Genomic DNA, 25490 nt, shown 5'->3' on the forward strand with positions numbered 1-25490 from the left:
AAAAAGACTGTTCATTATTAACTATAAAAACAATCTGACAAAAAAAAGAAGGGGGGGGGGGGGGGGGGCCAACCCCAAGTCCCCTCAATCTTTCAACAGCTCTGCTGCAATAAAGTCTTTTGCAGCTCAAGTTGAAAAGGGTATATCTCTAAAAGCAACCACTTTAATTAGCAGCTTGCCTAATATGCAGAAGCTTGACTACCCTCGACTAGATTTTTTTTGTGCTGAGGGTCCAATATGACTCTGCCAGGCAGCCACCAGCCAAAGGAGACCAGCATACTCGCCTCCCCCGCCTTGGCTACATACTCCCACCTTTTCATTTGACAAACCTTGACACTCATCTTGTCCCACAGTAAGCCAGTTCAGAGAGTTAAATTGGCATCTAAAAATAAAAATTAAAAAAGACAACGAACAGGAAAACGGAGCAGGCAGCAGGGAGCCAGCATGAGGCGAGGGGCAGGAGCACATCCCACAAGATTGGCCTTGCTGTAACACACAGCCACCTTCTGATTGTCACATGCTTGAGACCATTAGCAGAAAGCTGCTGTATTAATTAAAGGCCTCAGAAGACTTCTAATAAGCAATTTCTGGCCAATCTAGCTGTGGCAGCTTAAAACACTACTGCTCCCCAGCGGGTTGTCCCTTTCTCCTGTGGCCAGCAACCTTCCCTGTAGCAGAACTGGACAGTGTCTTCTCCCAGGAGCTGTGCACACCCTCAGGTCCAGGGGGGGACATCCATCTGCTCTGCTGCTCCTGCAAGGGGGGGGAAATTTCTTCAACCCTATTTTTCTTCTAAACTAAACAAACCTCTTTGTCCCCCTTAATGGAGAAAATATTCTAACATTATGTAAAAAAACCCAAAATTTAAAGCTTAGCAACTATTAAAAAAAGTCAACCTCCTCCCACTTCTCACAGCCTTCTATTAACAGAACTTTACAATAAAAGATAAATGCATTTGGCAATTCCCTGTGTGCATTTCTGGGAAGGGGGCCATGTAAATGAGTAGCCACCTGATTAGTAACAGGAAGCAAGCAATAGCCTACTATCACCAAAGATTAACATACCGTCACATCAAGTCTGCTCTGCACATGTCTCTTCTTGGGTAAGGTGAGCAACTGTTGCTAGAAAACATACAGCTCTCTCTGTGTACTGTTATTAATTGCCAGTGGTTGTAGTCTTAAGAGTTGCCCATAAAAATGTACGAGCATCCAGCACAGTGACCAAACACCTTTGGCCTGTTACCTATTGACCTTCTCAAGTGAGAATCATAGCTGGAAATTGGAGATTCATAATAAGAACGTGCAGCTACACTGAAGTTACATTTCTCCTCCAGCAATTATCTTTTCTGTGGGTTTTGAAAATGCATGATCTTGACTCGGTAAAGACCATCCAAACTGATAGTTTATCAAGCCTGTATGCCAACGCTTTTGTTCATCTCCCCAAAAGCATTGAACAAACTAGCAGCTCTCACTTACATGGCAATTAGACAGCAACCCATTACACAACAGAGTCAGTTGAATGCTTAGCTTTTGCCAATTGTTAGAATATCGCTGACACCTCTTTACTGGCTGAAAGTAGTATTTACTAGCCCCTGCTTACCCCCAGACCTGGTCACTAGTAATACACACAGCTCAGATCAAAGCAAGTATTTTCCATTCTTTGAGTGTAAACTCAAACAAAACCAAGTATTTTGAAGTCCTGAGCTTGCCACCACTGCCACTGCCAATCGCTCCCAAACCCCATTTGTTCTGTAAGTAGGGCTTACACCTTTTGGACCGATCTGGAGACTTTGCAGAGGCAAAGCTGTACACGTACTTCTTTTCCTCCATACTACCACCAGGCTATCACAGCTGAAAGGTGCAGCAGCACAAAAGGCAGGTTGCATACTTTTAGTACTGTACCATGACTTCTGTTGCAATCTAAAACACTACACTTAAAAAGAAATGGAGTTGGGACTTTACCCATTGGCTGCAAACCTGGCTTCCTCCAGTCCCCAGAGAGCAAAGTTGTTAATTACTGACAAAGTACCCACAGACTAGTGGAGCCATTTGAAGCCTAACAGCACCAGGCCACCGCATTCAAAAGCCTAGTCCATCAAACAAAGTATCTAAGTGAGTTTCTGAACAAAATCTGCAGCATTATATTAAATCAGCATACTTTCACCAGAACCACAATCTCTTTCCTCCCATCATGATGCTCTCTTTATGGCATGTGTGGCTCTTCAATCAAGCTATGTTACTAGGAAAGTGTTGAAACAGAAAAAAAAAAAAAAAAAAAATGTGATAAACCTGAAACAGTGCTTGGTTGGGGGTTCTACTGTTCTGTTACGCAGCTTGGCATGTATGTGTGAAATAAGGAATATTCGGCAGTAATCTCTTCACCGGTCAACAGGCAGGCTGGTAGGAATTTACCTCCCCCACAGACACTTGTCAGCACCTACCTATCTACAACCAAGTCCTTCCGACCAGTAACTCACTGGGAGCATCCACTGCATAGTTTTGACCTAAGGAAAATCTACACCAAAGATTGCTGGCATAGTGAGACCACAAGGCAATGCTAACTGCTAGCAAATTTACCCTCCACTCAGCTTGCTACAAGAATTGGCACTTGCTATTCATCCAGGCTCTCATGCAAATTGTCTCTGAAACGGGAAGAGTTTGGATCAACTATAAATGCAAATTAAAAACACACACATGCTGTACACACGCATGAATCTATCTCCCTACTCCATTTATATAATGTGACCTGCTCTAGCAGGGGGGAAAATGCTGCCAGATCAGTCCACTGAACTGACCAACCTGGGGGCCAGAAGACAGCCAGACATGACAGCTGGGAAGAAGAGGGAAGAAGAAGCCAGGAAGAGACTGCTTGCCTCCACAGTACCAGCCTACCATTACGCTGAAGAACTGCAAGGTTAAAACAGAGCCTTAAACTACTAAATAAACTGGAGCCCCTTACAACAGCTTCCCTTATTTACTATGCTTAGCACTCTATTTGTTTCCATCACTGGTGTGAAATACAGATGACCTATTCCTCTAGAAGATGACAGGTTGAAGTTTCCAAAAGAAACATTCCTGCCATACACCACACCACCCCCACAAGCCATAAAAAACTAAATAGTAACTTACATATAATGCATGGTTCAAACACCACAGGAAACCTGGTACTCAAAACTCATTGTAAGATACAGAGCAAGTTCCAAACACATATGCTTCACTAAGTGCACCAATCCCCAACATCATTTCACTGCATATACCACCAGCTATATACCACAGTATTTCAGGAAGACAAATACTTGTTTTGCAGAGGGGAAAAAACTGCATGAAGTAGATGCTAAAGCTACAGTGTTTAAATGCGTATTTTAGTACAAGAGTGCCATTAGTTGTACACACAGCTGAATAAACAATTGAAAAGTTTGATTTTGAGGAAGCCCGGGGAGAAGACAAGGAGAGCACAATTTCTCAAAACTTGATGAGCTGAGGCAGTGAACCCACAGATCCCATTTCAGTCCCACCCCCCCATCCTCATCCTCCTGCATACCCTTTGTCCACCCAATATTCCTAGCATAACTTTTTGTGGGATCCCAAGATGACCTGGATTGAGGAAACATTACATATTCAGCTAAACAAAGCAAAAACCTAAAAGGAAACAAGATGACAACATCAAAACACTCAACATGCTGCAGTACAGCCTGAGAGAAGGAGCCCAGAAGAGGTCTGTCTGCAAAGAGGAAGCTGGGGGAGGAAAAAAGTAGATAAAAATCTGTGTTGGGTGTAAATGGAAACAAAACAGGAACATTCTACTTCGCAGCAACTGCAGCAACAAACGTAATATTATTTCAACAGTTCACAATGCATGAAGAAAAACTGAAATGATGCCTTGCCTTCCACAAAAGCCAGAAAAATATTTTTCATCTTGGCTTCTGTTTTGGGGTTTTGTTTTGTTTTTAACCCAAAAAGGACCAAAGGCACCGAGTTCCCCATTATTAGGCCTGAACCACCCATTTGCTTCTCAAGTGTCCAAATTCCCACAGCCAAAAGCTAGCGAGTATTCCTCAAAAAAAATTTCACCTGCAATACTCAAATGCAGTTTCTTGAGACCTGTGATGTAGCAATCCCACTCATTTCTGAAGCTGGACTGTGCAGGGCAGCAGAAGCAGGGCAGCATAAGGGGCAAGCCCTCCTGCCCCTTGCCAGCCCCAAGAAAGGAAGGGGATGCCCCCTCGGTCACACTGGTGGCTGCTCCTGCAGCCGTGCTGTGAACAAGAGATGAAAACTCATGCAGGTTAAAAATAAAGAACCCTGGCGAAAAGCCTCAATCCCTCTTCCCCTTGCTATTATTTTTAATCCTAACCAGCTCCTTGAACTTACTCATGGTGTGACCCTGCAAGCAGTTGTGTCAGCACAGATGAGGAATGAGGGGACAAAGCAAGTGCAGAGGGCAGCAAAAATTCCTTAAGATAACGTGCAAGCAACAGTGGCAATGCCATGAAACAATGACCACTGTCTCCCGGGATCACACCTACAGTGGATGTCACCTAAATTTCTAAGCAGAAATCATTTCCAAGCCTCTGCTGTATCTCATAAAGCCAAAAATAAACACACAAATACTTTTCCCCTGACCAGTAACAGGATGCAATAAACCTTGCAAAATTTCTACTAGTATGGAAGATAACACAGATTTTATTCTGATGCACCAGAGGGGCTAAGTGGGCATATTAAATAGACTTTGAGTTTGTTGCTCGGCGGGTAGAAAAGGTTGTGGGGACCAGGGGTAGGGGACATGGGAACAGGAACAGAGGGATGCCCAGGAAAGCACCACTCTCCTCACCCCATTGGGCTTCTCAGGGGAATCATAAGGTGGCACAGAAAACAGGAACACTTCTTCTGTTTGGAAAAGAACTTCTTTTATGGTTCATTTTGGCTTGGGACTAGGATGCAAGGAGTGTGGAAGAAAAAGGTTGAGAAAGCATTTTCCGTTTCTCTCTTTTAAACAGCGTTTTTCAGATAGCCTGTTTTGGTTCTTACTTCATACAGAGGACAACTCCCAGCCTCCTGCATTCTCAGCATATTTTCGATAATAGATTGGCTTGAGTCCTATGATTTTAACCCACATTTTGCACATTCAGGATAAGAACCCGTAAGAGTTCAACAAGGACCTCATAACTGACTTTTAGGAAAGAGAAGGCAGCAGTATCTCAAAGTAGTCCTTTGCAACCGATACTCACCACACTGCCTAACTATACAGCTTCTCTTCTCAGAAGCATCTGTTTCATTCTTTTTTAAACTTGACATGGTTTCATTCACAGAAAATTAAAAATAAGAACAGTAAGACTAACTACTTTAGTGATGCTTTCCTTGAAATTACACACATATGTATTGACATGTCCCCGAGAGGCCAAAGCCAGGGGAGGAGGAAGGAGGGCAGGAGCAGGGAGAGTTATAAGGCGCTTAATTTAGCAATCACCTACTGCAAAAGAACAACTGCTTTTCCATGCTTTCCAAAACAACAAGAACCATCTATACCAATGGATGAAGCAAAATTGACTATATCCTCACTGTTACTAGAAGGACTCCACACTGGAAAGTCTGTTTATGGTAGGGCAGCATGTGCAACCATACCCTACTGATTGCATAATCAAAATCTTATAGCACAAAAGGGACAAAGCAGAAAGGCTATGCTTTAATCATAATGCACAACTGACCTTTTCCTCGAGGGCCCTTCTTCAAAATCTGAAGAACTAACATCGTTGCTCGTTGAGGACACTTGCGATGCATCGTCCTTCTCATTCTCCAGCTGTTCTGATCCCGGTCCTAATCCTTTAGATTGGCCATTAGTGAGAAGTCCTGCAAACGTGACAAAGTAGTACACAATATTCAAAACCTGCATTACCAGTGCCAAATGGATTTTATAAAAATTCACGCGTGACACTAACAATAGATGTCCGAAGCAACCGTCTTGCAAAGACATGCTGATAACATTGATTTTGCACAGAGGTACTCCAATAAAAACCTGCCTGATGGTGTGTTTCTGATTTGGTTAACTGTAAGGCCCCAATCCCAAATAACCACGCTACGGGTGCTTGCAATAGTATTTATATTCTTGTCACACCCCTCATTCGAAAAGGGACACAGCTTAGTCAAACTCCTAGCTGTTTCACAGAACTCCTGTTGACTGGCACTGATGAGAGTTTTTTGCATTTATCTGTAGATCAATATAAAATTAAGCTACCATTTGGTCCAATTTGTCATCCTCTTGCTCTTCATTCTGCTGCTTCCAACTACTGCAATTCATGAACCTTTAAAGATCATCAGATGTCTGTTTCTCGACTCTGATTCTTCTGGCAAAGTGTCACTCATCTACAGAAACTCCAGACTACCAGCAAAGGTACACAGGGCAGGAGAAACATCTGCCTTCCCTTTTGTGCCTTTTCTCTCCTGGAGGAATACTACAGCAAGCAGAGTCACGTAGATGGAAGACAGCATTGGGCCCTATACAAGCATAACATTTAACAAACTCTGTGTGTTCTACCCAAACAAGTCACTACAGTATAATACAACTCTTACAAACAAGAGCAGACAGACAGTGAAACCGCTCATACTTAAGGAAGAATAGTAACATGTTTTTCAGTAAGCTTTGGGATGATACCTTTCCAAGATAAGCTGGGCAGGAAGGCTGGTAAGAGTACTAAACCAAAAATGCTTAGTAATAACAGCAGTACAAAACTTTCCACCAGTGCCACATCAGCATTACACCATTTCAGACCTCTGTTTTCAGGAAAATCACCATTTAGCACCATTAATGCACTTACTCATTGCATAACCGAACATTCAACCAAGCTGAGCTTCAAAGAGACACCGATGCATAACCAGAGCAAGGCACCTCCTCCAGCAAGCTGCCTGCTCTAAGTACTGGCGCCCTGGCCACAGCCATGGCCAAATGCTCCTTTCCCTCAACACCATTTACTCACTGCTTGCTTTGGCACTACAACTGCGTGCAATATATTGTCTGCTAGCAGGCTCCGAACCTTTCAGCACTTCTGATTCCAATCTAATTGCTCTGATTGCCCATTTTAAAACGGCCTAATCCAAAGTCTGCATCATACCACTACACCATATCGCTCTCTTCTTTCTCCAATCAAAGTTTGGTCTTACTCATTCTGAACTACACCAAATTTCTCTTGACTTGAAGTCAGAAGTGGCTACATGGTGGCCACATGCTGTAGTTTTTGTACACTGTTTTGAAAATACTACCTACAAAGCAAAAACCTGAAATTTTTCTTGTGGGGAAGATGCAGTGAACTGGTAGCTCAATTTTTTTCTTCCTAATATGGAGCCCTCAAAGCAAAAGTTGAAAGTAAGCACCAATTTTTGCATTAAAATGTCTCTTCTAGCCAGCCTAAGACTGGCAGAGAAAAGTTAAATGACCCAATTTATATTTTCACTCCCCTTCTGTTGAATTCCTTTCGATGCTTCCTTTCCATTAAAGAGATCTCAAACTGTGACCCAACAAATAATACAAATTTCAGTATCAGCACATGATATTACAACAGGGTTTGTAACGTAACATAAAGATATGACGCAAGGTGACAGCATCCCTTCAAAGCATTCCCGAGGAAATGAAGGCGACCTTTTAAAAGACATTGACTAGATTATACTTCTAATGCTGAATTCACCCTCACTAGAAGCCCTAGTGCCCAAGTTTATTCTTTAAAAAGTTTCAACTTTTGCTTTACATTTTTCCATGAAACCACTGCTGATAAAATTTACAATTTTTGAACTCCAGAGGAGTCTAAATCAAGCATATCATTTGAGGCCTTATACTCAGTAACTTAACTCTTATGGCAGAATTTGATTAGGTTTTCCAAAAGCAATATTTGTTCTGGAGACTTGCCATATGTAAAACCCAGCAACCTGAAATATATGAGTCAAGAAAATCACCTTTCAGGTTGTCAACTTGCACGCACTTGGAAGGCAATTTTTATTCATCCTTTCACCCTGCCAAACCATCAGTGCACTTGGGAGACAAGCATGATTTGTGTCCCTTAAGGAAAAATAGTGGTTTGTCTACTATTATTCATCATATCCAGCAACATCCCAAAACGCAATAATATTGCTGATAACTGAAGTTAGCTATCGTCAGCTGAAACCAATTAGAACAAGTGCCCTAAAACAGAGGCATAAATCTACAAATGAGAGATACTGATAAATAATGGGAACAAGTGTAGTGCTCTATAGGTTGTCAGGGCCAGCGTAAGTGCAAAAATCCACTCTGAAGTGATGAAAGGCACAGACAGCCACAGTCCACAGCCTCCTTCCAAGCACTGGAGAGAAAACACATGCTAAAGCAGGCTGTTACAAAGTTTAGTGCCACTCAATCATTTTTATATCAAATGTGTTCAGTTTGCCCCCAGATACCTCTTCCTTCAAACACCATTCCTGCTATCTGTAACTGCAGTAAACCACATTCTGTTCTGCTGGGCATCAGTTGGGAGCTATAAAGGGTCTGGAGGCCCCGGGACGGGGTGGGGACCCCACGTTTCTGCCAAGTGACACTGAGGCACCCCCATCACCATCAACGTGTTGGCACTGGTGCAGCTGACAGGACATACGGGTCTGCTGGTGCACTGCAGAAACAGAGTCTGGCACACATCAGTCCATGTGGGTTTGACTCTCCAAAGTCAACCAGGCTACAGGAAGCAGCAGGCATTTGTGTTTCTTAAAAGCTAAGTACTGCAATTGTATATGTATATAAAGAGGCAAAAGCAACCGGGCAAAAAAATACTCTTTTGCATAGTCTGGAGAGCTGGACCACTCTTTAATCCTGGCTACTTCAGAGCACCCAGCAACAGTCAAGGAACCAGCAACCCATCAAGAGCCACATAAAATCAGAGACAAATAGTTCTTCTACTGCTTTTCCATGGGTCTGCCCTTCAACCTCCAAATCACGAAGCCAGCGAGCCCTGGCTCATGGCAAAGCCCGTGACTGGTTATGTTCTCAGCTGCCAGAGAGCTGGCAGCGGCTGCCTGCCTCTTGCCCACTAGGCTCATCTCAGCCCCAGCTCTCATTGCCTTCTCCCCTGGCAGCTGGACTCGTGACCAACCACAAGGCCTGAATAACTAGGCAGAATAAATCAGGGTTGATAAAAATAGACTTTATTCCTGTAATATAAAGTGTTTGTTTTAAAAGTCAAATTAGATTTTTTAATATTTTTTTAAAAACTAAACCTCATCAAAATTAAATTTGAAAGTACAGCAACTTGGATTATAAGTCAGTGTAGGATTTCATATATTAAAATGACTTACATGAAATAATAATTTATATAGAGAGTGAAGCAGTGCACATTTGCTGCCAAAGTTTAAAAGGAACTGAAACACTGAACGGCTCAAAGTCACTGAATAAACACTGCTTTAAGTCAGTAATAATGAATTATTTAATTAAGTCAGAAATACAGGAACTCACGTATCAAGTGACATCTATGGTCCCTTAAATACACTGTCCTGGCTTTAACTGATCAAGACTAGATACTTTAAGAGAAAGGCCAATTACTAATTCCTAGTAATTAAAAAGGGTAGCTTAAAACTGAACCGTGGAGATCTTAACATCCTTTCTAAAAATGTATCTTAGCCACATAAATGTCAAATTCACAGTTTTGCCGAATTCTTTTTTAAACTTCCGCATATGCTGCAATAGCAAACTGTAATTTTAGTTACACACTGCTTAAAAAGAAAAGGAAAAAAAAAGACACACCAAAATTCCACTTATCAGCTTCTAACTGCATTAAGCAGCAAATGTGAATATTGCAACCACTCCATTACAAGCCAGGGAAAGCAGAAAAGCCCTTTCTGCCTTCCGGACCCCAGTCGTTACTAAAGAGACTTCTATCACCTCCTTTTTATTTGCCTTCCACATTCTGAATGTTTCCAAATCTGTCTGTGCCTACAAGTTTGTTTGTTTTTTCACGTGCAGGAAGGACATGCTCTGCACGCAGCCTGCTCTGCGACAAACAGAACCATACACTCCAAGGTGATCCAGACAGAATACGGATATCATGGCTTTACAACCTTTGCAGAGCATGCTCCCTCTTGCTCCCACAGCATCTCACTATCCTCTTTGCTTCTTGACTGTAGTTGTTAATGGAGCAGAGGTCTTGCTGAGCCTTCTCCAGCAATAGCCATGTCCCTTTCACCAAAAACAGTGTATGTAAAGAACAGTTAAATCTGCTTAAATGAGCTTACTTCAGGAGGCTTGTACTGACTCAACCAGATTGCTTCTCATAATAGCCTAGCAAGTAAGACTTACTATTCCAATGCAGACAGGGCTTAATTTATAATGGTACAGATTCGCTAACCTTACCATTTTTGGTGATACATACACACTCTTAGCAGCAATTTACAACTCTGTTCTCAAGCCATGATCTAACCCATCTCTGGTCATCTGGAGAGATGGCTGACAGGCATGTGCAGGGCAGGTCTTGGGAGCACCTGAACACATGATGCAAAATCATACTACCTGGGGACATACCATACAATAAAACATCGTGTGAGTGAAAATACATAGAATGAAAACAGAGGAGGAAGAGAGAAGCAGAAAGCAGCAACATTAGGGAAGATGGAAAAAATGCAAGGGAGGGTTTGGGGTTGGTTAGTTGGTTTTAAGAATAGATGAGATTACAGTTACTGGTATGTTCTTCATTATTAAAGTTACTGAATAATCAGGAAACCAAAAGCAAACATCTGAACAAATCTCAGTATCACATGGTTAGTTGAACACAGTAGTTGGGTGAAGGGACTTTCACAATGTTTCCAAAACAGTATTTCTACATCCCTTACTCTAATGGCAACAAAGCATCTAAGCATGAACATTTCCAAGTTCTTACAACAAGATAGCAACACCTATTTTAGTTCGCCATTTCCCAGTCCTAAAGCAGCTTAGGAAAAGAAATACATTCAATTTTATTTCCAGTCAGTTCTCACAGTCAGAGGGAAGCCACAAAGCCATCATGTTAGAAAAATCAGCAGTCAACACCACACAAACACAAGCCAAAGATACCAAAGCATTAACTGTCCTAAATAAAGGGGATTTCAACATGACCGTATTCACAGATTCCTATGTGGGATGAACACCTAACAGCAGGTCCACACAATGCAGGCAGGGCAGGGGAGCCGCACTGCAAATCTCAGCTATATGTGAAATATATAACTCTGCTCCCGGGTGCTTCTTGACCACACAGGGACACCCACCTCCCACTGCCAAGAGATACAGCGTTTGCCTACCCCGGCACCCCCCTCCTTGCATTCCTCCCTGATCCCTGCAAACTGAACTCCTCTGGGCTGGTACTAAGGCCCAGTTTCCAGGGCAATTGGCAAAACAAACAAACACAAGTCACAAGATGTTAAAAAAAGTGGATTTACTCGAAGCAGCATTCTCACCATGCTGGAACGGCAGTATTTATGAGAGCATGCAATAGCACGGATTGTAGCTACATAGGCATGGAGCTAAAGCTTTGTTCACTTACAGAGTAACATGCCTGTCCAAACTTCAGCTGTGCAGTCTTGGGAGCTGTACAGGAAACCTTGGTTTAAAAAAAATTAGTGATTTTCTTCTTTTTGCACTGTCCCATTTAGGGGAGCTGCCACAAATGTTAGCAAGCAAGGGGTTTAATTGCAAAGTTAGAAAGCTAGGGGGTTAACCATCCCACACCATGGTCTGAAAGGTCTGCGCCACCTGAACACAGACAAGCTCTTGGGTATAACCGCACCATGGAATACCGCCCACTTGAGTTCTATGCCTAAAATAGAGGGGAAAAAAGTTACTACTTTCAGCTCTTGAAGTATTTACTCTGGCCCTTAGTTTCACACAGGTAATATTCTGTATGAAAATCAACATATAATAAACTGGTAGCTCAACTATACCTCTTGTTTTCCTTCAACCTAAGAACTACAGGACTTCACAGTTTATTATAAGCTATAACTTCATACGCAAGTTTACTTGCAAAGTATCATTAATGAATAGTCCCCACCAATTTTCCAGAAGTAATAGACAAACAGCTGCAATACAATACAAACTCACATCCCGTTGTCTGTAACGCTAAATTTATCTTCTTCCAAAAACACCCTTACATACTAGACTACATGCTAAACCACTACCAAAATCTTAGTAGGCACGTTAAATAAAAGCATTAATTATTTGATGCCAAGTTAAAACATACCGGTATCTCTAAAACATCTGCAGTCTGCATTAATCAGTATACTGTACAGAGTTACTCTATTTAGCTGTTGTATAGCTATGCACAAAAGATAATTTAGTTTTATAGTGCAAATGCCATCTGTCACATTGTCACAGCATGACATGATATCACATTACATATTAAACAGTCAACACGCCTCAAAAATAAGGCCTATTTTCATGCCATGGTTGTCTTAGAGACTAAAGAACTGGGTTTTCATGATAGTAACATAATTTAAAAACAAAACAAAACAAAACAAAACATTTTTCTCTGGGATCAGAGATACCAATTCCCTGTCCATTTTTTTAAGGATAGTTGTCAAAGAAAATGCTATTTTGATCTCATTCAGTGATGCAAACCCACAACAGTTTTCTGTCTCTAAATAAAAAAAACACAGCATGAAACAGTCATCGTTTATACCACATGATGCTCTCAGTTGCCACCATGATGGTAATTAACAGTACGTGTGCTTTTCAGATGACAAGCCACTGGACATTGGGTTGACTGGGGGACATAATGGAACATATGCATAAAGCAGTACTGTTATGCCAAAAACTGTTAGCAAATAGTTTGTACAGTCTTCATAAATTACTAGAAGAGTGCTTTTATATGTAGATATAAATCATTACTACGGAAGCCAAGCATGAATGACATTACAGCACAAGATGTGTTTGTCAGTCTGTCAAAAGACAAGATCACCAAAGAGAACTGATTAAATAACACAGGTTGAAAGAAGCTCCTTACTCTCATTACATCTCCATCCAAAATTGCCATTAAGCAACGAAAGACATTTATGTGACTTTGTTTCCAGCATACGAGCCCATTATCAAGTACCGTTAGCAGCATTAACTGAAATTATATTGTTCTGGTGTTTCAACACAACACTTTTAAGGGTGTTTCGTTTTGTTTTCGTTGAGGGGAGTTTGGATGAGGGGGGGTGGTGGTGGCATTAAACTTGTAGAAACACGAATATAACAGTAAAAAATGAACCTAATTTATTTCTGCCAGGAAACTACCCCAGGCCATAGGACATACTTCAAGCCTCAGTTTTGTTTATGAAATATGCATCTGGAAGAAATTTAAAAAAAAAAAACAAACAAACAACAAACAAACAAAAAACCAAAACCCACAAAAAAAACCCCCTACCAATGCCTACAACATATCATATACAGAGAAAAACCTCACCTGAAGTCTACAGAATCACAGAAGATCTCAAGTTGGAAGGGACCCATAAGGATCGAGCCTAACTCCCTGTTCCTCACAGGACTACCTAACACTAAACCAAAAAACAGCGCACTTCTTGCCGTCCTCAGGCTCAGGTGCTTTGGGCTACAGCTGCCAGTTTGTACTGGGACAGGGCCAGGGGTTCCAGTTTGTACTGGGACAGGGCCCAGTCTGTACTTCTGTTATTTTAGGTTTATTTTAAAAAAAAAAAAAAAAAAAAAAAAAATCTATTCAAAGTGTCACACCTCTCTGATTAAAGGCATTTCTCTGCTTTTAAGAACGCAATGAAAACTCCAAACCCCAGATTCCCCCAGGGAATCACATAACCCCTTCTAGCACCTTATTTTTCATAAGGCTGAACAGAGGCCATCAGCCTGGGCACCAGCATGGTGTGGCCTGGATAAGGGTAGGAACAGGAGTACCAAATAGGCTGAGCAGCAGGGTAGGTGTTCATACACAGGTGAAGGAGATAGCAGCAGTAATGCTGACTCCAAAAAAGCTGGGAGAACAAATACATATCTCCTAAATCCCCTACCTACAAATGCAGGGAGCTGACTAAGTCAGAGCTTAAAACCACAATTTTTTTTTTTTTTTTTTAAAGAGACAAAAACAAGGAAACCCAAGGAATAGTTGCCCCAAGACCCAAAAGCTAGGGCTGTCCTGAACGAAGCAGAACAGAGAGGAGGAAAGAGGACTGATGGCCACCACCTTACCAGCTGCTCCCTGTTATATCAGTACCGTTGTGCTATCGGAGCTCCTACCAATTGCCCCTGGAGCTGTATGATAAAGAGAGAGCAGCAGCTTTTATAATAAGTAGGTACCAGGCCATGTAAAGGTCATTAAGTTTTGACAAACAGAAATACAGTGAATTTTATAGTACCGTAAGCACTACCTGTTAGCACTGGGGAAACAAGCACCATGTACTCTTCCTATGTGTGGCCAAGGTATCACATCACAGCATTTGATGTATGCAGCTTGCATCCACCTCTGTCCCCCAGCCACCTTTGACTGCAATCAGAAAGCTTCGGAGGAACAAGAGGCCTCTAAATGCAAGCTATAGACCTTTGCTGTTCAGAGAGATGTGGGTGGAGAAGGCACGAAGCCCTTTGCAGCAGCAAGGGAACACCGTCACCAGAAAAAAGCCCAGGTACGACACAGGGACCCGGACCTGGTCCAGATCCAGCCACCACCAAGCAGGTGCCCCTGGAGAGGTCACCTCCCCTCCACGCACCCCAGCTCACCCACCTGTAAAATAAAGGTAGCGAAATCAGCCTCCACGGTGAAGTGCAGGGAGGGGTACAGACAGTAAGCATGACATGAGATGTGGGTTTATTATTAAAATCCCTCAGTGGTGTGTGCCTCGTGTTGATTTTGGCGTTGGACAGAGTGACTTTATTTCTCCCTGAGGAGAACAAGTGGCCTTTGATTTGCAAGCTATGCCAGGGACATCTGTCCTACAGGACATTTTCCCTCGTTTGGTAGTTACATATGCAATCTGGAAACAGAGTTAAACATCCATTTTATTTGAAATTACAGGCACAAGCAGGTCTGCAAGTGTAATTTATCTCTATTTAGTTCAAGGATATCAGTGATAGAAAAATCAGCATAACCACTGAGAGAGAGAGAAAAGTCTAAGTTCTCAGGTATTAACAAAATCATCAGTGACATATGAATAAATTATTCTTCGGGTCGTATGCCAAAACCATCAGGTCTTGTTTATCCTGCCTTTTCTGGAGAATTTCAGGGGTGAATGGAGCAGCAGTGGGGTAATATTGCACAAGAGGGGAGAGTAAAGACAACCCTCGACATGTCTGTGAAAGAAAGCATTTAATTTTAAAATGTTTCGTTCCTTCCACTTTTACTTGGTTTGTATCTATTTAACAGTTATTTGGAGAACAGTTACTGACTCAGTTTCCAAAGTATTTTCACTCGTTCTTCACAAATATCCCCTCATGTGAGGGAGAGAGCATGGATTATTCTGGTAAATAAGAATTAAGCAAAGCAAGCTAGTCAGCGTTTTAGGTCTTCGTCACCTATATGGGAGCACTAAGTGAGAGCAAGTCCTCCCCCTTCTGAAGCACTTTTACAGATCCATCTTAACTGTAATACACCACTAGCGGTCCCATTTTTTAGTCAGTTATTTCCCCCCACCTCAGCATCACAGGGATGTGCTTTTAGAGCCAGTGACATACCTTACCCTGTTTCAGAGTTAAACTTCCACTAGGAATGGATGGACAAAGGAACAATAAATCCACGCTTTGAAAATACCCATACGTTGGCACCGAGGGACTAGACAGATTAGTAAAAAAAGAAAAAAAAAAGAAAAAAAAAAAAGATTCTGGTATTTTAAGTAACATGAGAAGGAAAGCTATGCCAAGAGCATGTCTCCAGACAACAGCTATTCTACACTAGAAAGTAAAAATTAGCAATTGTGTCTCCACAGAGTATAAATGAAGGAGGAAGAAAGAAGGTGAAGGCAAACACAGTCAAACAAGGAAGAGCCTGCTAATTGGAAGAAAATACAACATATGAATGTGCAAATAAAACAACAAGGGAAATAAAAAGGGATGCAAAGTCTCACTGGTAACAATGAACACTTGGGAGCCCAAAAAGGGAGAGACATGCAGCTAAAACCCAGAGGCTTAGCAAAGCTTGGCTCTATGTGTTACAATTTCTAAGAAACCCTTAAAGGCTATATAATTCAAAAACAGCGTATCTGCACGAAATCAGATACAACAGCGAAACAGCATCTTGACGAACATTTGCTACACACTTTTCCTCTAACAAAGCACAGTTCCTACTGATCTGTGGTGAGGGATCACACAAACAGGCTGGGCTTACAATCTCAGCAGACAGAGGTGATGAAAGGCCCGTTTCTGGAACCGGTGTCACGGACAGCCAGCATCTTCCCACTGCGAAGGCAGCTGCTGGCAGCAGCGGAGAAGGACGGGGCCAGCCCTCTGCTGCACCCTTCAGATGGAGCTCAGCCCTTCAGAGCTGTGACATGGCACTTCAGTAACCTCCATGCTCCTCCAGAGGACCAGGCTAGCCCTCCTCCATTTGCAAATGGGAGGCAGCAAGAACAGGCAGCCTGAGTTACTTCTTTCTCAGGTAAACTGAATTGAATTAAATGATCAGAGGAAAAAATGTGGGCCTTGACTTCTACGTACACCTCAAAAGTGAGCAAAACACCAGACTCTGGAACAGGAGGAGGGTTCTAGCACAGCAGCATGCCATAGGAAAAACGATGGGGAAAAAGATGACAGAAGCGCCAGAAAGCCCTTTTGGGGAGGCTATCCTCTGCTTGTGTCTAATTTTGCCCCCATGTGACAAAAGCCGTGAAAGGCAAACGCTGAATGACATACTTCTAATTCCATAGTCCCATTTAATATTTTACTGCATGTCATTGAGGATTTGCCTTTCATGACTTTTGCCAGGAGCACGGGCAGCCCTCCAGACAGATAGAAGAAATACTTTCTCCCCTGATGTGACACAAGCTATGAAGATCTTGTTTGCTGCAAGAACACACAACCTGGCGAAGCAGCAGCGACCCTCCCACGCAGCCAGCAGATGTGGGTACAGATTCAGCCCTCTCTTCACTGGAAATGCTCTAAGCCTTCAGTCAAAGAAAAGGAGGGAAAAAGTCCTCCTCCTGTCCTGGGAAAAAATAATTGAGCTAAATGCTAGATGTTCTACAAGAACTCAAGTTACATATGACAGATATTTGAATTAAACCGCTTTAATTACTTTCACTCCACATTTTCAATAACTTTTTAGTGAACATGCTCTCCTCCCTAACTCTGAGATCATCCATCAGCCAGCTATAGGAGTCAAGCTGTCAACCTCTTTCGCTGACAAGGATTTTTTTTTTTTTCCTGGCATGCCACCGCCTTCTACTAAGCGCCTGAATTATGATCTCCCAGTTTAGAGCAATTAAATATCCACCGACTTCAGGAAAAAAAAAAAAAAAAGGCCACAGTCACTTTTAACTTAACACCCTAGCCTCTTCAGCAACACGCCAGGCAACCCTTCGCTGCCCCAGGAGGTCAGGGCAGCCTGGCTGGACCACAGGCAGTGCCGCACGGCAGGGAAGCAGGATGCCTCCCACAACGCCAGGGATGTGCTGGCGCTGCCTGCAGCCAAATTTCCAGTTCCCTGCCAGCCTGAGCGCTCACGTATCTGTCGAGAGCCTTAACATAGGCTTGACAACCATGCCAGCATAAGGCCCTGTGACATCCCAGGAGGAGGGAAGGGAAGAAAGCTGCCTGAGCAATTCTCAAGCACTTTTTTTTAAGCCATTGGTTTCCCAGGCTTTTGTCTGTAACCCTAAGTTTCATCCACGATGCTCAGCGCCTTGCTGCTAGTAGGGAAAGGCGATTCTCTTCAGGGCAAAACCAGCAATGGCTTTTCTTGGGAGTAAACCCTTCCCCTTGACACCATCTACCCAGTGTGCCATTTATTTCCTCTCCTTCACAGAAAGCAGTTACAAAGGCACTGTAAAACAACACAAAAAACTCAAAACACCTGGAAAGCCACCAAAACTTGGCCTTTGAACTTTTGGGACACCTTCCTCCTTGTTATTGGCTTTATTTCTAGCTTGCTAAATTGATTCTAAAAATATATATTTTTTTAAATACTCAGCATGATTTTAACATATGAAACAGCAATGTAGCCATAAAAAGGTTGGGTTTTTTTTTCCCCACACAGTAAGCAAACATATTTTCAAAACCAGGTTGCTTAAAAAAACCCAAAACAAACCAAAAAACCCCCACCTATCTTTCTGTGAAATCTGTACTTGCAGAACTGTATTCACCCCTTCCCAGAGGGAAGGGTTTGGGTTTTTTTTTTTTTTGGTGGAGACAGGCAAGTGAGTATCATTTCCTCACTTTCTTAAATTAAAGGTTGGAGGAGTACACTTCATGCTCAGCATGAAGAGCTGCTCTGCTGTTTTGACTCGGCCCCCTGTAATCTGTTCACAGAGCTATTGTCAGAGGAGAGGAGGCTCATGACAGTGACAGTAAAACGTTTAGACCAACTGCCGCAAACTGAAATCACAAGTGCAATATGAAAGCCCGATGCAAATGAACAAATTGTTCTGCCATTGGCGTGCACGGGAGCGATGACATTTCACCTCTATTCGAGCAGTAAGCCTCTGCCTAAGGTGAGGATCCCAAGCCCGTCTCCTACACGATGCCGACAGCAGTGGCAGGGGTTGGCAGATGTCTCTTCTAATGCACAGCAACCATCTACCTGCTGGGCACGTACAATGGAAAAAAAACACACCGGGAAATAAATCTGTAGCTGGAAGGTGCTTAGGAGAAATCCCTGCCCTCCCAGACTGGCTCCAGCGCTGCAGTGACTGGAGAGCAGGTGAGGGGACAAAGCAGGAGGAGCCCATGCTCGGCCATCAGCTGGGCTCCGAAGATCTCACCGCAGGAATGATGCGCAGGCCAAAGCAAGAGCAACACAAGCTTAAAGGCATCGGATAACGTAAACTTCAGCCACCTGCCAGAGCTTACACAGAGACCATTCTCATTTTAATTGGAGGAATAACTAATTCTCACCAGCATTAATGCAGTTCTCCAAAGCATCGGCATATGAAACGTCAGTGCTGTAACAGCCTTTAAGGAAACACTCCTCAAATGCCAAGCAATTTCCATCTCTATTTCTAGCTCTTGAGACCAGCAGCTTAACCTTACTTTCACCTCCCTTTTGTGAGCTCTAAAGGCAGACCACGGGGGGAAGAGACGAGGGCTGGGGTAGGGGGCCAGCCACTTGAAAACCTGATGCTGGAGAAAGGGCTTCTGAAATGTTAAGGAGATTTCCCGACACACCACCCCCCGGCAGAGCTGAAGAAATTCCACTACCATGAAAAATATTCTGCTGCTATTAAACAGCTTTTTTTACTCACATTTCAGGGCATCAGAAGGGGAAATGAAACAACATTAGCTGCTTCCTGACTTAACAGAAACCTTGGAACAACCATCAACACACACTTATACAATCAAGACTATACAGTGATGTGTATGTAACCATTTGTCTCCTTTGCTTATTTGGAAAGATAAAAGTACTATGTTGCAATTTTCAAAGAATACTGATCCCCCCCCCCCCCCCCCAACAAGAATTCATTGCACAGAATTTTCCTTCCATCCATTCATGTAACCAAAGGCTGATACCCCTTAGCATATTTCTTGTTTTAAGTACAGCATCAGAGAAACGGGGGTGAGGGGGTGGGAGGTGTGTGCAATGGAACAGCATAGAAATGCAGGATGAAAACAGTAAGTGAGCTTTCAAAATATACCCAAGAGGCTGTGTGTATGCTGAAGTTCACCACTGTATTACTACAATAAAAAAACAAAAAAAACCAAAAAAACTATTCAGGGCCAAAAGTACATTATTGATATTCAAAAACCCCACTGCATAACTCTATTTCAAGATGACATGTCAATACTGGAGAGAAGAAAAAAAAAAAAGAGACGCTAAAATGACAACTGGAATCCCTCTGTACATTGACAGTACCCTATAAAAAGCTAAAGAGACATATTAAACTGAAACAAACAAATGTCTTCCTCGAGTTAGAACTACACTGTTTCAAGGGATCTCTACAAAGCTCAACTTGAGCAACAAAGACTATTAAATAGTATTAATGCTTAGCATGCATTTAGCACTTTGTGTGTTCAAAGTGCTAACACACACACCCCCAGCCCCCCAAAAAAACACCAAACAAAACCATACTGAACAAATGGGAGAAGAATTCTGCCTGTCCCCACATGTGGTGAGGCTACAGCAACATCTGTCCTGCAGCGGGAGAAGACGTCCTGCTTCCTAACCCTAGCCCCATATGGTGGGATGAGGCAGAAAGGACGGCATCAAGCACGCCGTGGGTATTGGGACTACCCTCCCAACAGGGGAGGACGGACCGATCTAGTGGGAAAGCAGCACTGCACGTATGCCGCACTGCATTTTGGAAGAGGGGCAGTACACAGAGCGGGAATCACTGTTGTCAGCGTCAAAGCTGGGACCCCAATTAGCCCATAACCTGCACCAGCTGCTTGATGCACTGACAGCCTTTGCTTCTTCACACACTCAGGCCACCCATGTCAAGGTTTAACTCCCATGTAAAACTGTTTATTAGTAACACCAAACAGCTACACAGTAAGAACGAGAATGAATACGAACAAAACCATCATTTTAAACACCCCCCTTCCCCCCAAAAGCCCCCCCCCCCCCCAATCCCATTTAATGGTAAAAAGAAAATGTATGACTGGATCCCAAGTGGTGAGCAGAATATGAGATGGAAGGAGAGTCCAGTTTTTCTCCCTACTGGTATGTAAAAATCAGGAAGTACTTTGGCAGAAGCTAGACAGATAAAAGTGGACCACTTGTAAAAGAATAGGGTAGACTTTTTACATTTAATTTCTTTCTGAACTTAAAATCTGCCTCGGAGATATTATGGAAAACACTTTCAAGTTTAAAAAAAAAAAAGCCATTGGGGACATGAAGGCCTCATTGTTTTCCCCAAACTTTATATGTCAACACATACACATGCATAAAAAAAAAATCCTTACCTCCCTTCTGAGACATTAAATCCACACAATGTTTCTTGGAGAGGGTAAAAAGAAAATGTAGGTCAAGATGTTGAGATAGGGATTGCTTCTGAAAGATGAAAGCATAAGAGGACTAAGCTTTCATTCCTTATGTTTCTTTGAGATTTCAAACAGAGTGTTATTTGATAATGGTTCCTTTCAGAAAATTGGAATTTAATATAGCTAATTATAAGTTAGAGAATTAATGTACAGTCAGTACTCCAACTGAGCTGGTATACCATGGTGATGCTTTTTACCAGCATGTCCCCAGTGCTTATTATAGATCTTTTCACCAAATACTAAGGCCAATCTGCTCTCACATTAGGCTGGATGGCCCAGAAGTAGGAGGGGCGCACACGAGGGTAGGAAAAAAAGAAATCTATGATCTCCACAGCTGTAGCACTGAGCCTGCAGCAAGGAGCCTGGAGTTGTCCTCGCGGCACGGCACAGTGCAGGAACAGACCCTCCCACTTCAAAGGGAGCACAGAAAATAAGAGGACAAAGACAGAATGAAAAACACAAGTAGCTGGAGAGGAAAAGTACACAGAGAAAGAGGAAAACATATCTTCCTCCTTCCGATTAAAAGGGAGGGAAAAGGACAATGACAAAAGATTAAGAGTATAGGCAAACACAAAGGGAGGGAGTACTCCTAATTGTCCAGTATTAACATGGAAGTATCTGAGAATTATTTGTCCTATGAGCAATCATAAGTTTAAAATCCTGACCTACATTTCACAGAGAACAAGTGGTATAAATAGGAATATCCCTCACAACAGGCACCCGCAACAGATGCGGCTAGATTTGGACCGGGAGCAATTTCTCTGCAATTCGGAAGGAAGCCACATGTCAGTGTTTCAGGGACCTATGCAGGTTTGAGATGCTCTGTTTCTAGAGATGGCACAAAAAGTGTTCAGCAGCATCTGCTATACATCACCGGCTAGTACGTAAAGTAAAACTGTAGCTTGCATAGTCTTAAACACAGATCATGCTTGAGTGAGTTTTGAGGGGAAAAACGTGCATCACTTGAAGCTCTGGTTCAAGTGGAACCGCAAGGTTCCACCAGCTTTCCCTTTGTTTTTCACTGTAGTTTCCAACTAAATACTAAGCCAGTATTTTTCCTTACGTTCTCTGATGGATATATGGGCTCCTGCAATGAAATCCTGTCATTGACCAAGGCACAAGCTCTGCGTTAAGGTCTCAAAGGGCCATACCCAGTTTCTTTCTCAAAACTGTACCTACGTTCAGTCAAGCTATAAGCTTCTGGGGGAAAAAGGGGCACATTTTTTGACATAATCAGTAGCAGTTTCTTACACATTAGCAGATTAATTCCTCTGAAGGCATATTTTTATTTGGCATGTCCCCACCTAGTTTAGAGCAGGACATTGCCTACGAAAGTAGGTGTTGCCTTCCAAAACATTCTTCTCCTAACAGGCCACATCGGGACAAAATCTGCTCCCCATAGAGGGCACCTGCCCCCTCTTCATACTGGAAGAATTCCCCACATCCTGCTGAACTTGGCACTACCACCCACACCCAAACCTTGGGGCTGAGGACTGCTCGCCTTTCCTTAACTTCCTCCTTCGAGCTGCAGAATAGCATTCATTTTTAGAGAAAACAAACAAACCAAAAGCTTAGTGTGGTCCTCCCTATCATGCTTAGCTTTTTAGGGAACTGAAGTCTTCTCATGCCAAGAGGACACCAAAACAGTACTTTTCCATTGCTTTCAACCTGAGTAAAGGGAAACAGGGCCAGCAGGGAAAACACCATCTCCTTGAGTCTACTCTCTGGTTCCCATTGCCTGAAGAAGAACCTGGTCAACCTAGGTCAGGAGGGAAAGCGGTCACTGGACAAAAGCTGAAAGCTATTTTCCTAAAACCTTGGTAAAGTTTTTGAGTTCTTCATCTGTACTGGGAGAATTTCTCCTGGAAGTAGCAAAGCACAAACTGAAGAGCAGTCTGCCTTTCTCAGCAGAGTCTGTTCCTTTTAAGTTTCCCTGCAAATTTAGTTTTCATGAGACTATCCCTACTGAGTCCAAGATGATTTGAGAAGCTTTAAACAGAAATTTACTTAGCAGTTACAATTTTGATCCAGCCAGATGGTAACCCAGCACCATCTCGACATCCAACTATGCCAGGGAAATTGAAGGACTGCAAAACCATCTTTCCCATAAACCCCAATATTCAAGTTTGCAGTCAGTATCTTAAACTCCGTTTTCCAATCAGTCAACTATTCTAAAAAAAGCCTGCTTTCTAGGCTGTTAATGGCAGACGCCTAGATCCGTAACAGAAAGAAAGGTGGGTTTCTGCACTAAGCAATGCCTTAACTAATGGCCCATTTATTCTACTTTATGAGCAGAGTATTTGTATATAACCCTGTGTTACGCTCTGGATGTTAATCAACCTTCAAGACTTTGCATGCCAGTTTTATTGGAGCACCTTCCATGCGGGCATAAAGGGGACTTTGTACCAAACAGTCTTCCTCCAGCCTAGGAGAGATCAACACCAGCTTGCAGCTCAAAACCCCCTCTTTCACAAAGAACTTTTACTCTTCAATTCTGGTCTCTTGTTAATGAGACTTTAAATATTCAAGGACACTGCCATACTGTGCAAAGGTAATCTATGAAGGAGTGCATTTAAATCTACAGTTGCAAATGGGCTGTGTTTATCTACTTAGATAAGACAGCCTTGTTCATTTCAATTAGAGAAGGTCAGTTCCAGGCAAATGTAAACTGGCACTTGAAGTTCACCCCTGCAGGACAATGAGATGAGGTAAAGCTTCTGGGACAGGTTTCCATCTAAATAAAACTTGACAAGTAGTCCCTAACCACAGACCTCGTTGCTGCACAAAAGGCCATCTTCAATTGATTTTGAGGAGGGGGGAGAAGAGTAGTGACAACCATGTTTCAAGAAGATTTGGAATTCAAGCCACATTCTGGTAACTTCTATCCCTTATTCATGGTTTCCACCTGGAGGTAATCGCTGCTGACCTCCCGAGATATAAAGAGGCAAAACTACTGTAGAAAGCACCAGATTTTATTATCTTGGCAAAACAATAAAGTTTTTTGCTTACTGTCCTGTCACGTAGATTGTCACGTTAAAGAGAAGAGTTGGGACTCTTTTCCTTGGAAGAGAAACGGCACGTTCCTGGACAGATGCACTACAGGAACCAACAGTAGGGAAGGGAAATTGAGCCCTGCATGCAGGCTGTGTAACAGGAATATGCCTCTCCCCAACCTCAGCCCACTACCGTATGATGCTTCAGTTTTGAGGCTCTGTGCAACCCTACTGCTTCCTTCTGGCATACAGAGCCAGAGCGCCTGAGGCTCTGAAATGAGATCCCAACATCACAGCAAGGGAGCAGGGGTCAGGAAAAAAACAGAAGGGGCTGAAATTCCTCTTCAACCCTCTCCACCCAATACACCTGCGTCTGTACACATCAGTACAACCCAGATGCCTTTTCTCAACATCCTCCTGTATGAGAGGACGCGCTTCTACCATTGCTCTAGCATGCTCTTGCTAACATTGTGACAGCATTTCCACCCTGAAGCAGAAAGAAAATTCCCATATTGTGAAGAAAAGGAAAAATTGTACTCCCTCTGTGCCATTTTCATCACTTTCAAGCTTCTTTCAATCTCTCCACATACACAGCAGGCATGACATAAAAACACTGGGGTGCTTTGCAGCCACAGTAAACAGATCATCTTTAAAAAGAGTTGGCCATGAAATGCTTTCACCTTTCACAGCACCAGAGGAGACAACCACTGTCTGAGGGAGGTGTTGTAGGAAGAATGTGCTTTTGAGGCAACCTGGCTGAAACAGAGCACGTCAAGGTGCGATTTACCTCTAACGCATCTGTTTAGACACAGGCACACAAAAACTAGGAAGAGGCTGAACTGAAATGTTTTTAACATCAACCGCTACTGAAGCTCAGTGAGGGACGAGCAAAGGAGGAGAAAAATGCAATTAAATGCTGGTGCGGTCTTTGGGCATTACTCAGAACAGCTTGCTAAGGCCAAATGTTTTGCAGAAGTGGCTTATCTCCTGGCTTCCCAAATTGCCCCAGAGGTCAGCTGAAGAGGTTCCAGGAGTTTGCCAGGTCTGTGCCCCTGTGGGATCCTTGGCAGATTGTTCCAGCTGGGCTCCTTCCAGCTCTTCTCTTTTTCCATTTTAGCGTATAGCTTGAATAAAGAAAACAAGATGAAGGCTTTCAAAGATAACCCGGTCTTTCACAAACAGATGCAGAACAAAGCACAGGAAATTCTGAGCAAAGTAAAAAATGAATGTTGTCTGTTCAAGACTTATCTGGAATGAGTTAGCCTCTTAGTGGACAGATCTGAAACATCACACGGTCCCAACTGCAATTGCAACGCTCACTAACAGTCTTGTGAAGGGAGAAAACAGGATGGATAAGGGTGGAAATTCAGCTGCCTTTAGCTCCTGGAGCTGGAAATT

At 42.8% G+C, this 25490-nt stretch overlaps 1 protein-coding gene across 5 annotated transcripts in view; it reads right to left on the reverse strand.

Moving 5' to 3' along the window:
• Positions 1–25490, reverse strand: part of JARID2 (jumonji and AT-rich interaction domain containing 2) — a 225216-nt gene that overhangs the window by 93212 nt on the left and 106514 nt on the right. For 4 of the 5 annotated variants that reach the window (XR_011329170.1, XM_069809163.1, XM_069809165.1 and 1 more), the window contains one exon: positions 5705–5846. The exons of the other annotated variant lie outside the window; for it this stretch is intronic. Coding sequence is in view for 2 of the 4 variants with exons in the window: in XM_069809163.1 (XP_069665264.1) it covers positions 5705–5846 (142 nt within the window). In the remaining 2 variants the exon portion in view is untranslated. The remainder of the gene's footprint in view (positions 1–5704; positions 5847–25490) is intronic. 5 annotated transcript variants of the gene reach the window in all.

This window comes from Haliaeetus albicilla, chromosome 21, assembly GCF_947461875.1.
Source record: "Haliaeetus albicilla chromosome 21, bHalAlb1.1, whole genome shotgun sequence".
Classification (NCBI taxonomy): domain Eukaryota; kingdom Metazoa; phylum Chordata; class Aves; order Accipitriformes; family Accipitridae; genus Haliaeetus; species Haliaeetus albicilla.